Consider the following 13,120-nt stretch of genomic DNA (forward strand, 5'->3'; position numbering starts at 1 on the left):
AACACTCTACGCAAAAGATGCATTTCACTGTGTGTTTCAATGTACATGTGACTAATAAAGATATTTTATCTGATGGGATGGTGCGGAGGGAGCTTCACTCTGTTTATGACGCCTTCCATAGACATCTTGTTGTAGTAACTCCCTCATCTGGATGTGTGCGAAGTTCTACTTTACACCCGTGCATATTCAGTTGCAGTGAAGGACATTGTGATCATTGTCGGAGCTGCGGGCGTTTCATTGTCTGTGACTGTGATCTGTGACTTAATCTCTGCTCATGAAAACAACCACAATGTCACCGCTAGGATCGGGGCTCCCAAATCTGGTCCAGAGCACCTTTCATCATCAAATACTCGAAAGGGATCGATTCCATTTGTTTGGGGAATGGGAAAGGGGGAGAATAAAATTGGGTTAATGAGAGGGCAGCCATTGAATATGTCTCTACCCAGCTGGTCTGACGTCAGATGATTCCCCCCTTTCTGCAGCCTGTGTGTAAACCGCTTTGTTAATCTGTTTGCAAAGCTGTAAATGTCAGTCATTCAGGAAATGCAATGTTGGTGGTGTTTACACTGAGGAGACGAGATGAGGCGGGCTGCAATCACACTGGGCAAGCCATTAAGATCGTGTTGAATTGAACGGCAGACAACACAATATCATTTCTGCCGGAATTTTTCTTGAAATATGAAAAATACACCAGCCGGCTGCCAAACACCATGGAATATGGCAATGCACTTTGAAACAAGTTGCGGGATAAATTGATAATCAATTTAACAATCGATTTCCAGACAAGGGAAGCGGACTGCGCCTCCCTCTGTCAGCACAGCTGTGGCTTTCTGCATGTTATTTGTCGCACAGTGATGTCCTTGTCATTGTGTTCCAGTCCCGTGTCTCACGGATACGCATTGCCTCTCACTCCTTTGCACATTGAGAACGTACTCTTTCATTACAAATGCCTCACCAGATTTCTAAAGGAATGAATTTTATTTCAGAAGCCTTTGCAATCTGAAATGAATTTTCTGAATGAGTGGCACGGTGAATGCAAATTTGACAACCTCTGAAGGGGCAATTATTTACTTCCCTCTGGACAACAAGAGATCGGGATAACTTCTTCAAAGCCCTGGAATTGGTGCGCGATTTATTGATCTCAAATGTGATCGTGTCGTTAACGCCTGTGTTTCCTCTTTAGGGTCTAAAGTGAAGGAGCTGTCTGGTCTCCCACTGCAATCTGGGAGTAAAAGGGTTGATAATTAATTGAAATCTGTGACGAAAACTGAAGCTTGGTTAAAAATTTTCCGCTCATTCATATGGCAAATTGGTTTTTGATCGCTGCATCTGCAACGTACGAGGATTGTTAAATCATTAACTGACTATCTCAGTGCGAGGAGCCATGAATTCAGTAGTTAGGGGGACAGACAGGTGGTCTGTGCTCCTGTAGAGTCGACCTCGGCATTAATCCCACCAGGTAAACCTTGGGTAAAGATCGATTTACTCTGTTTCCACAATTTCCTTTGAAGTTGATTGATTTTTGGCGCACTAAAACAGGATTGCAGTTAGTCTTAGCAGCAGATCAGGCTCCCCTCCAAAGCATTTGCAAAATTGGATGAGAACAGGCATACAATAGTGTTTGCGTGTTGTCCGCCAGTAAAGAGGAAGAAGTACTAATGTGCAAACTGTAAGGGATTGGACCAAATTCCGACAACCTTTGAGCTGCAGGAATCAGACGGGCTTTGAAGCCGCACTCCCCATGGCAACCACATGATGGCAGTACAGACCATGACTGCCACAGGAGGGAGCGCACTCCCAGGATATGCAGGCAGGGACTTTAATGTTCATCAGTGGTACTGAACACTAGAGGGGCCAGGATGCCTGCTGGAACCTTCATTAAAAGGCTAGGCAGGCAGTTACTCCAGAAGCAAGAGATTCCTGGATGGTGCAGTAATGTTATAAGAAATTTCATCTTCTTGCAAGCACTGCTGAATACTGCTGTCTTATCCAGAGGCAAGCACCCATGTGTTGTTCAACCCACATCTCGCACCCTCAGCCCACTGCTGACATTTTACCACTTTAGCTGCCCCACAGAGAAAGTGGGAAATGAAAAGGTCGTTCAATGATGGTGTGAAAGAGACCACAGAGGCTGGAGTCCCGAACACTACGGCTCAGGCAGTGACTGGGACGGCAAAGGGTGTGGGTTGATGTGGGGGCACAGGGTCTGCGCTTTATTCAACGATGAGGCTGCGGATGAGCTGCCGGGCCTGCTGGCCGGGGAAGGTGGAGGAGTGCGTCTCCACTGTCCCCGCCCACAGTCACACACTTCTGTAAGGAGAGGTTGGACAGACTTGGGTTGTTTTCTCTGGAGCGTTGGAGGCTGAGGGGAGACCTGATAGAGGTTTACAAGATTACGAGAGGCACAGATACAGTAGACAGCCGGTATGTTTCTCCCCCAGGGTCAAAATGTCTAACACCAGAGGGCGTGCGTTTAAGGTGAGAGGGGGTAAGTTTAAAGGAGGTGTGCGGGGCAAGTTTTTTACACAGAGAGCGGTGGGTGCATGGAATATGCTGCCAGGGGTGGGGGTGGAGGCAGATACGATAGAGGGGTTTAAGAGGCTGTTAGATAGACACATGGATGTGCAGGGGATGGAGGAATATGGACCGTGTACACATAGAAAGGATTTAGCCTAATTCAGCATCATGGTCAGCATAGACATGGTGGGCTGAAGGGCCTGTTCCTGTGCTGGCCTGTTCTGTGTTCTCTCCACCTCCGGTCAGGTAGTGCTGGGATGATTCTGTGCTGGGTGTAGACTGCAGCGCACGGATGCCTCCCGTCTGTCAGCAGCTCAGCCGTGGGGTCTGGGGGTTGGAACGAAGGCTCTGGGTCCCAATGGACCACTGTGCCATTGCCTGCCCAGCCCCCGTGAGAGGTGATCGGGAGGGCAGCTTCAGCACACTGACATTCCCCCTCACAGGCACCAATCCATCCCCCACACCTCCCGGCCTTTCGCACGGCCTGTGCCCCGCAGCCGGACCTCCCAGACCCTTCCTTCAACTGGCCAGGGCAGTGGTGGGAACCCACCTCCCAGGGCATCTGTGGAGGTGGGGAACAGGGGTGCCTTCCAGAAGCTGGCTGGGGGATATGGTGACGTTTCCCTGGAATGTGGAGACTCATCCACAAGGTTATCAGTGAGGGTGAGGCAGGGCAGTGTGGCTCAGCCACATGGTATTGGTATTGGTTTATTATTGTCACTTGTACTGAGGTCCAGTGAAAAGCTTGTCTTGCATATCGATCATACAGGTCAATTCATTACACAGTGCAGTTACATTGAGTTAGTACAGAGTGCATTGATGTAGTACAGGTAAAAACAATAACAGTACAGAGTAAAGTGTCACAGCTACAGAGAAAGTGCAGTGCAATAAGGTGCAAGGTCACAACAAGGTAGATCGTGAGGTCAGAGTCCATCTCATTGTATACGGGAACCGTTCAATAGTCTTATCACAGTGGGGTAGAAGCTGTCCTTAACTCTGGTGGTATGTGCCCTCAGGATCCTGTATCTTCTACCTGATGGAAGAGGAGAGAAGAGAGAATGACCCTGGTGGGTGGGGTCCTTGATTATGCTGGCTGCTTCACCAAGGCAGCGCGGGGTAAAGACAAGAGTCCATGGAGGGGAGGCTGGTTTCCATGATGTGCTGGGCTGTGTCCACAACTCTCTGTAGTTTCTTACGGTCCTGGGCAGAGCAGTTGCTGTACCAAGCCATGATGCATCCAGATAGGATGCTTTATATGGTGCATCGGTAAAAGTCGGTGAGAGTCAAAGGGGACAAACCAAACTTCTTTAGCCTCCTGAGGAAGTAGAGGCACTGGTGAGCTTTCTTGGCCATGGCATCTACGTGAATTGACCAGGACAGGCTGTTGGTGATGTTCACTCCCAGGAACTTGAAGCTTGGGACGGACATTCTGCACCAGGAAAGCTGCCGGTCCTCCAGAGGATCATGTGCAGTGTCTCCGGGAGCACGTTCCCGGAGGTGCTCACACCAGCAGCAGGCAGAGGGGCAATGGGGAATCTCTGGGAAGATCAGGAGGAGCAGGTGGGTCATCCAGGAGTCCCCTCCAAGTTCAGCTCACTCACTAACAGACTTATCCTGTTGGATTCTTCTGGGGGCGATGGTTTCTCAGTGGAGTGAGTCAGAACCAGGAGTGGGGCGCACTGACAGTTCCAGTGGGTACAGGAAAAGGGGACAAGAAAGATTGAGAGAGAAATGATCAATTGTTTGATGGCTGTGAAAAGTCCTTGGCAAGTAGGATTAAAGAAAATCCCAAGACATTCTATTGTATATGTCAAGAGCAAGAGGATAACTAGGGAGAGGGTAGGACCACTCAAGGATAAAGGAGGGAACGTGCTTGGAGACAGAGGATGTGGGCGAGGTCCTAAGTGAGTACTTTGTGTCGGTATTTACCAAGGAGAAGCACGTAGAGGATGGTGAGATCAGTGTGGAGCGTGCTAATGTGCTGGGATATTTTGAGCTAAAGGAGGAGGTGGTGTTGGGTCTCTTGAAGAACATTAAGGTGGATAAGTTGGATACCTTTGGACACTGCTGGGGGTGAGGAGATGACCTATCAGGGCACAGCAGCAGCCAGGTCAGTGGCACTGTGGCCGGCTCTGTGGTTCAGCGGGGAAGGGGAAAGTCAGGCAGGGCAATCGTGATAGGGGACTATTGCACTGCCTCACAGACAGAAATCTCTGTGGCCACAAAAGAGACACTAAGATGGTGCGTTGCCTCCCAGGTGCTGGGGTCGAGGATGTCTCAGAGCGGCTGCAGGACATTCTCAAGGGGGAGGGTGAGCAGCCAGAGGTCGTGGTGCACGTTGGCACCAATGTCGTGGGTAGAAAGGGGGAAGAGGTCCTACGCAGTGAGTACAGGGAGTTAGGAAGGAGGCTGAAAAGCAGGACCTCGAAGGCAGTGATCTCCGGATCACTCCTGGTGCCACGAGCTGGTGAAGGAAAGAACTGGATGAGAGCACAGACAAATGAGTGGCTGGAGAGATGGTGCCGGGGGAAGGGTTTCAAGTTCTTCGATCATTGGAACCTCTTCTGGGGCAGGGGTGACCTGTACAAGAAGAATGGGTTGCACCTCAGCTGGAGGGGAACCAATATCCTGGCCGGGAGGTTCGCTGGTGCTACTCAGGAGGGTTTAAGCTGGTTTGGCAGGGGGATGGGAACCAGAGCCCTGGGTCAGAAAGTGGAGGGATTGAGGGGAAGGGAGATGTCAGGGCCAGTAAGTCCGTAAGGAAGAACAGGCAGGAGCAAGGTAATAGACACGATGGGACGGATGGGTTGAAGTGTGTTTATTTAAATGCAAGGAGTTTTAAGGGAAAGGGTGATGAACTTAAAGCACGGATCAGTACACGGAACTGTGATGTTGTGGCCATTACAGAGACTTGGTTGAGAGAGGGGCAGGAATGGGTGCTTAATGTTCCAGGGTTTCAATGTTTTAGAAGAGATAGGGAGGGAGGTAAAAGAGTGGGGGTGGGTGGGGGAGTTGCACTATTAATCAGGGACAATATCACAGCTGCACTCAGAAGGGACATAATGGAGGGCTCGTCCACTGAGTCTGTATGGGTAGAACTCAAAAATAGGAAAGGTGCAATCACACTGATGGGATTATACTACAGACCCCCGATAGCCATCGGGACATTGAGGAACAGATGGGCAGGCAGATTAGGGAAAGGTGAAAAAACAACAGGGCTGTTGTCGTGGGTGACTTCAACTTCCCCAGTATAGACTGGGACCTCCTTAGTGCAAGAGGTTCAGACGGGTCAGAAGTTGTCAGGTGCATCCAGGAGGGTTTCTTAAATCAGTATGTAGGTAGTCCAATGAGAGGAGGGGCTGTACTGGACCTGGTGTTGGCAAATGAGCCTGGCCAGGTGACCGACCTTTCAGTGGGAGAACAGTTAGGGAGCAGAGACTACAACTCCTTAAGTTTTAAGATAGCTATAGATAAGGATAAGTATGGATCTCGTGGGAAAGTATTAAATTGGGGGAGGGCAAATTACGAGAGCAGGAACTAGGGAGAGTTAATGGGGAACAGCTGGTTTTGGGCAAATGTGGATGGTGTTTAAAGACCAACTGCACAGAGTACAGGACAGGTATTGGTATTGGTATCGGTTTATTATTGTCACTTGTACCAAGGTCCAGTGAAAAACTTGTCTCACAAACCGATCGTACAGGTCAGTTCCAGTGAGAAGGAAGGACAAGGACGGCAGGGTGAGGGAACCTCGGATGTCGAGAGAGGTGGTGGATTTAGTCAAGGAAAGGTATGTAAGGTTTAGGAAGCTAAAATCGAACGGGCCCTTGAGGATTATAAAAAAGCTGGAAATGAACTCAGGAAGGGAATTAGGAGAGCTAGGACGGGCCATGAGAAGTCCTTGGCAAGTTGGATTACAGAGAATCCCAAGGCATTCTATACATACACCAAGAGCAAGAGGATAACTAGGGAGAGGGTAGGACCACTCAAGGATAAAGGAGGGAACATGTGCTGGGAGGTGGAGGATGTGGGCGAGGTCCTAAATGAGTACTTTGTGTTGGTATTTACCAAGGAGAAGGATGTAGAGGAGAGTGAGATCACTGTGGAGCGTGCTAATGTGCTGGCATATTTTGAGATAAAGAAGGAGGTGCTGTTGGGTCTCTTGAAGAACACAAAGGTGGATAACTCCCTGGGCCTGATGGGGTATACCCCAGGTTATTGAGAGAGGCAAGAGATGAGATTGCGGGGCCTTGACCAATATCTTCATGTCCTCGATAGCCACAGGCGAGGCCCTGGAGGACTGGTGAGTAGCTTGTCTTCTGTTGTACAAGAAGGGAAATAGGGATAATCCGGGAAACTATAGAGCAATGAGTCTCACATCAGTGGTGGGGAAGTAATTGGAGATGATTCTTAAGGATAGGATTCATGAGCATTTGGAGAAGCATGGCCTAATTAGGGACAGTCAGCATGGCTTTGTACGGGGCAGTTCATGTGTTACTTACTTTATTGAGTTTTTTGAGGAGGTGACGAGGGCGATTGATGAAGGTAGAGCTGTGGAAGTTGTCAACATGGATTTTAGTCAGGTGTTTGACAAGGCCCCTCATGGGAGGCTCATCCAGAAGATTAAGATGCATGGGATCCACGATGACTTGGCCGTTTGGATTTAGAATTGGCTTGTCCGTAGAAGACAGAGGGTAGTGGTTCATGGGACTTATTCTGGCTGGAGGTCTGTGACTAGTGGTGTTCCGCAGGGACCCGTACTGAGACCCCTGCTGTTTGTGATGTATATCAATGCCCTGGATGAAAACATGGATGGGTGGGTTAGTAAGTTTGCAGATGACACAAAGATTGGTGGTGTTGTGGATAGTGTAGAGGGTTGCCAAGGGATACAGCGGGATATAGATCAGTTGCAGTTATGGGCGGAGAAATGGCAGATGGAGTTTAATCCGGGCAAGTGTGAGGTGCTGCTCTTTGGGAGATCAAATGTAAAGGGACAGTGCACGGTTAATGGCAGAGAGTGGTAATTTTTTTTACACAGAGAGTTGTGGGTGCCTGGAATGCACTGCCAGGGGTGGGGGTGGAGGCAGATACGATAGAGGGGTTTAAGACGCTCTTAGACAGGCACGTAGATGTGCAGGGAACAGAGGGATGTGGACCATGCGTAGGCAGAAGGGATTAGGTGTCAAATAGTTTGGCACAACATTGTGGGCCGAAGGGCCTGTTCCTGTGCTGTCCTGTTCTGTGTCCTGTGTTCTATCTTTTATACACCTCATGATTTTATACACCTCTATAGGGTTCCCCCTCAATCTCCTACATTCCAGGGAATAAAGAGCTAGCCTGCCCAATCTCTTCCTATAACTCAGGTCCTCGAGTCCTGGCAGCTTCCTCGTAAATCTTTTCTGCGCTCTCTCTGGTTTAATGATGTCTTCTCTGTAGCAGGACGACCAAAACTGTACACAACACTCCACCTGCAGCCTCACCAACGACTTATACAACTGCAACATAATGTCCCAACTCCTGTACTCAGTGCCCTGACTGATGAAGGCCAGCATTCCAAAAGCCTTCTGCACCACCCTGTCTACCTGTGACGCCACTTTCAGGGAATCATGTACTTGTACCCCTGGGTCCCTCTGTTCTACAACACTCCTCAGAGCCCTGCCGTTCACTGGGAAAGTCCTGCCGTGGTTTGTCTTCCCAAAATACAACACCTTACACTTATCCCGATTAAACTCCATCTGCCATTCCTTACCCAGCTGATCAAGATCCCCCTGTAATTTAGATAACCTTCTTCATTGTCTACAAAGCACCTATTCTAGTGTCATCTGCAAACTGACTAACCTTGTACATTCTCATCCAAGTCATTGATATAAATAATGAACATCACCTCATAGTTCTCTCATTGAATCCATCTCACACAGCTGTTCCCACCTAACCAATATCTTCCTGCAACCTTGAACTTTCTCCCTCACCCTCAACCACACGGACAACCTTGCAGAACCCCGAGGACTGGACATCAGACAGAAAGCAGAGTGGCTGGAAGTCTTGGGCTTCTCCAGGGCTTAGTGCGGCAGTCTCAGCTCTCCACAGTGTTGCATGGGGGGCAGAGTGTAACATGTCCAAGTTTGCTGACGTTACAAGGCAGATCGTAAAGAGGTGGAAAATAGGAAATCAGTGGGTGAAACAAGTGAATGTAAAATACATCACCTTGTGCAAGCTCTTAATTTAGTATTGATAAGGGGTCTCTCTGCTGAATAATGTCACAATTATTCTGGCTTTAAATGTTCCCAATGTATGTTCCTGCCACACACCATCTCCCCTTTCTTGCTCAGTCTCTGGGCTCTGATCTCATGGCCTGTTGTCTGTTTTGGTCAAGTCTGCTTTTCTGTACTGTATTCCTGCGTCACATAATTGGACCTTTCTTCGGGCCTGCGTCTCAGCGCTGTAAAATGGCAGTTGTGTTTGAGGGAGATCAGAGGGGAAGGAAGTGGTTTGTGGGAGAAGGGCTGCTCGCGATTTTGCTGACGGGACGGCAGACCAGTGGAAAGTTTTAAAATACTTCTCTCTTCTGTAAAAGGATCTGCTCCGCCAATGAGTGCAAAGTGGAGGTGGGCCCACGAAGTCGGAGGCCTGGTTCTCGAGGCGGACTCCGGTGTCTCTGCATCCCCCGGCTGTCTGTCGGGCCCACTTGTCTAGCGAAGCAATGTCGCGAATATTGCAGCACAAGTTTGCTGAGAAGCTTTCTATTCTGAATGATCGAGGGAAAGGTGTGCTCGTTCGAATTTATAATATTAAAAAGGTGAGTGTAGGAGCTCAGAAAGTATGTTTGTCGCAGTTCCTTATTTCCAGGTTGGACCATCCTAAACTGCATGAACTCAGACAGTTAAATCTGCCCTTCGGATGAAATCATGTAGTTAATGGACAGTGGCAGGAGAGTGCAAGTTGTGTTTTCTAGTGTGATCGGAAGGATTCACTGGAATGAGGTGTGGCACATTCACCCGGATGATATTGGAGTTAAAATGTTGAAGGCTTGTTGCAGAACCAAGCTTGCTTGCCTTTGCATAGAGAAGAGTAAGGGGTGAGGTGGTTGAGAGTTTCAGAATAATGAAATGTTGATGAGCTTGGAAGAATTCCTCTGCTCGAAACAGAAGTTTCAACATTGAACCAGACCAATCAGGGTGGCATCAGAAGCACTGGTTCACAGGGGGCAGCAGACGTTTGGAATTATCTCCCCACATTTCTGATGAAGGAGAACTTCACGGCAGTTGTCCGAGATGAGATTCCTCAGGAATCGTCCAGTGAGGCTTTGTGGGTGGAGCTGCAAAGTACAGAAGGGGATGGTCACCTTGTTGGGATTGTACTACAGACCCCCCAATGGTCAATGGGAATTAGTGGAATAAATGCAGAAAGTTGCAAGAGTAAAAGGGGATTTTAACTTTCCTCATATAGACTGGAACTGCCATCGTGCTGAGGGCTTCGATGGGGCTGAATTTGTTAAGTGTGTTCGGTAAAGTTCCCTCAGGCAACAGAGGGAGGGGCCGACTAGAGACAGGGCAAAGCTTGACCTACCCTTGGGTAATAGGGTGGGGCAGGTGACTGAGGTGTCAGTGGGGGAGCACTTTGGGCCAGTGATCATAGTTCTATCAGTTATAGAAAGGGACAGATCTGGTCCACAGGTTCAAGTTCTAAATTGGGGGCAAGGCAAACTTTGACAGTATTGGACAGGAACTTGCAAAGGTTGATGGGAGTAGGTTGTTTGCAGGCAAAGGGACCTCCGGCAAGTGGGAGGTTTTTAAACGTGAGATATGGAGAGTTCAGGGTCTGCATGTTCCTGTCAGAGTGAAGGGCAATGCTGGCAGGGGTAGGGACCCTGGATGACGAGGGATGTTGAGGCTCTGGTCAGGAAAAAGGAAGAGGCATGGGTCAGGTACAGGCAGCTGGGATCAAGTGAATCCCTGGAGGAGTACAGGGGATGCAGGAGTGTAGTCAGAAAGGAAATCAGGAGGGCACAAAGGGGGCACGAGAGAGCTTCGGCAGAGAAGATTAAGGAGAATCCAAAGAGATTTGATGTGTATTAAGGGAAAAGGAGTAACTGGAGAGAGAACAGGGCCCCTCAAAGACCAAAGTGGACATCTCTGTGTGGAGCCGCAGGAGATGGGCGAGGTCCTCAATGAGTATTTCTCCTCTGTTTTTACCGTGGAGAAAGACATGAAGACTTTGGACCTTGAGATCGTTAATGGGGAGATGTTGGGGACAGTCTGCATTACAGCAGAGGAGGTGCTGGGTGTCTTAAAATGTATGAGGGTAGATAAATCTCCAGGGCCTGATTAGGTATATCCAAGAACACTGTGGGAAGCTGGAGAAGAAATTGTGGGAGCCCTGGCTGAGATATATGCATCATCGTTAGTGACGGGTGAGGTGCCAGAAGACTGGAGGGTGGTCAATGTTGTGCCTTTATTTAAGAAGGGCTGTAAAGTAAAACCTGGGAACTAGAACTACAGACCAGCAAGTCTAACATCTGTGGTGGGTAAGTTGCTGGAGGGGATTCTGAGGGATAAGATGTACATGCATTTGGAAAGACAGGAGTTGATTGGGGATAGTCAGCACGATGTGTGTGTGGGAGATCACGTCTCACGAATTTGTTTGTGCTTTTTGAAGAAGTGACCAAGAAGGTCGATGAGGGAAGGGTGGTAGATGTGGTCTATATGGGCTTCAGTCAGGCCTTTGATAAGGTTCTGCGTGGTAGGCTGCTCTGGAAAGTTAGATCGCATGGGATCCAGGGAGAGCTGGTTGATTGGATGCACAACTGGCTTGACGGTACGAAGCAGAGGGTGATCGGGGAAGGTTGTTTCTTGGACCGGAGGCCGTGACAAGTGGTGTTCCCCAGGGCTTGGTGCTGGGCCCATTGTTGCCTGTCATCTATGTCAATGGTTTGGATGAGAATGTGCAAGGCATGGTTAGTAAGTTTGCGATCACACTACAATAGGTGGTGTCATTGACAGGGAAGACAGTATTCAGGAGTTACAAAGGGATCTTGATCAGCTGGGCAAGTGGGCCAAGGAATGGCAAATGGAGTTTAATTCAGACAAGTGCAAGGTGTTGCATTTTGGGAGGACAAATCAGGGTAGGACTTTCCCAGTGAATGGTCGAGCCCCGGGGAGTGTTGTAGAACAGAGGGACCGAGGAGTACAGGTACATGGTTCCCTGAATGTGGCATCGCCGGTAGACAGGGTGGTGAGGAAGGCTTTTAGCACGCTGGGCTTCATCACTCAGGGCACTGAGTATAGAAGTTGGGAGGTTATGTTGCAGTTGTACAATATGTTGGTGAGGCTGCACTTGGAGTGTTGTGTTCAGTTTTGCTCGCCCTGCTGTGAGAAAGATGTTATTAAACTGGAAAGAACGCAGAAAAGATTTACAAGGATGTTGCCAGGACTCAAGGGACCAAGTTTTTGGGAGAGGTCGGACACGCTGGGACGTTGTTCCTTGGAGCGTAGGACAATGAAGGGTGAACTTATAGAGGTGTATGAAATCATGAGGGGGGAATGCATATGGTCTTTTTTGCAGGGTTGAGGAATCAAGAACTGCAGAGCACAGGTTTAAGGTGGGAGGGAAGAGATTTAATAGGAACCTGAGGGGCAACTTCTTCACCCAGAGGGTGGTCCGTATATGGAATGAGCTGCCAGAGGAAGTGGTTGAGGCAGGTACATTAACAACATTTAAAAGACACTTGGACAGGTACATGATAAGGAAAGGTTTAGAGGGATATGGGCCAAACACGGGCAAATGGGACTGGCTTAGATGGGAGGGGTAAGGGTACATGGTGTAGTGGTGTTTGGCACGCTGGCCTTCCTCAGTCAGGGCATTGAGTATAGAATTTGGGATGTTACGTTGCAGTTGTATAAGTCGTTGTTGAGGCCACATTTGGAATATTGCACTCAGTTTTGGGCATACTGCTGAAGGGAAGATGCCCTTCAGCTGGAAAGAGGAGATTTATAAGGGTGTTTCCAGGATTCAAGGGACTAAGTTACAGGGAGAGGTTGAGCAGGCTGGGAGCTTGTTCACTGGAACATAGGAAGCTGAGGGCTGACCAGAGAGAGATGTATAAAGTCATGAGGGGCACTGATAGGGTGAATGCACACAGTCTCTTTCCCAGGGTTGGGGAATCAACAACTGGAGAGCACAGGTTTAAGGTGAGAGGGGAGAGAGTTTATAAGAACCTGAGGGACAAATTCTTTACACAGAGAGACCGAATGGCCCGGTTGGGCTGAAGGGTCTGCTTCCATGCTGTATGATTCTCTGACTGGGTGACAGTACTGGTCCGTCACTGTATAACAATGGGGCACAGTACCGGTGGGGACGGGTCTGTTGATGTATAACACCGGGGTACGGTACCAGTGGGGATGGGTCTGTCCCTGTATAACACTGAGGTACAGTACTGGTGGGGATGGGTCTGTCGCTGTATAACACTGGGGTATGGTCCCCGTGGGGATGGGTCTGTCGCTGTATAACACTGGGGTATGGTCCCCGTGGGAATGGGTCTGTCGCTGTATAACACTGGGGTATGGTCCCCGTGGGGATGGGTCTGTCGCTGTATAACACTGGGGTATGG

At 49.1% G+C, this 13,120-nt stretch overlaps 1 protein-coding gene across 1 annotated transcript in view; it reads left to right on the forward strand.

Annotated features, from left to right (window-relative positions):
* Positions 1-1,442: 1,442 nt before the first annotated feature.
* The window catches only part of LOC127566986 (nck-associated protein 1-like), a 120,490-nt gene continuing 108,812 nt past the window's right edge, over positions 1,443-13,120 (forward strand). The window contains exons 1-2 of the mRNA XM_052009573.1: positions 1,443-1,459; positions 9,089-9,310. Of these exons, the coding sequence (XP_051865533.1) occupies positions 9,215-9,310 (96 nt within the window). The 5' untranslated portion in view covers positions 1,443-1,459; positions 9,089-9,214. The remainder of the gene's footprint in view (positions 1,460-9,088; positions 9,311-13,120) is intronic.

The sequence above is a fragment of the Pristis pectinata genome, chromosome X (genome assembly GCF_009764475.1).
Source record: "Pristis pectinata isolate sPriPec2 chromosome X, sPriPec2.1.pri, whole genome shotgun sequence".
NCBI classification, from domain to species: Eukaryota; Metazoa; Chordata; class Chondrichthyes; order Rhinopristiformes; family Pristidae; genus Pristis; species Pristis pectinata.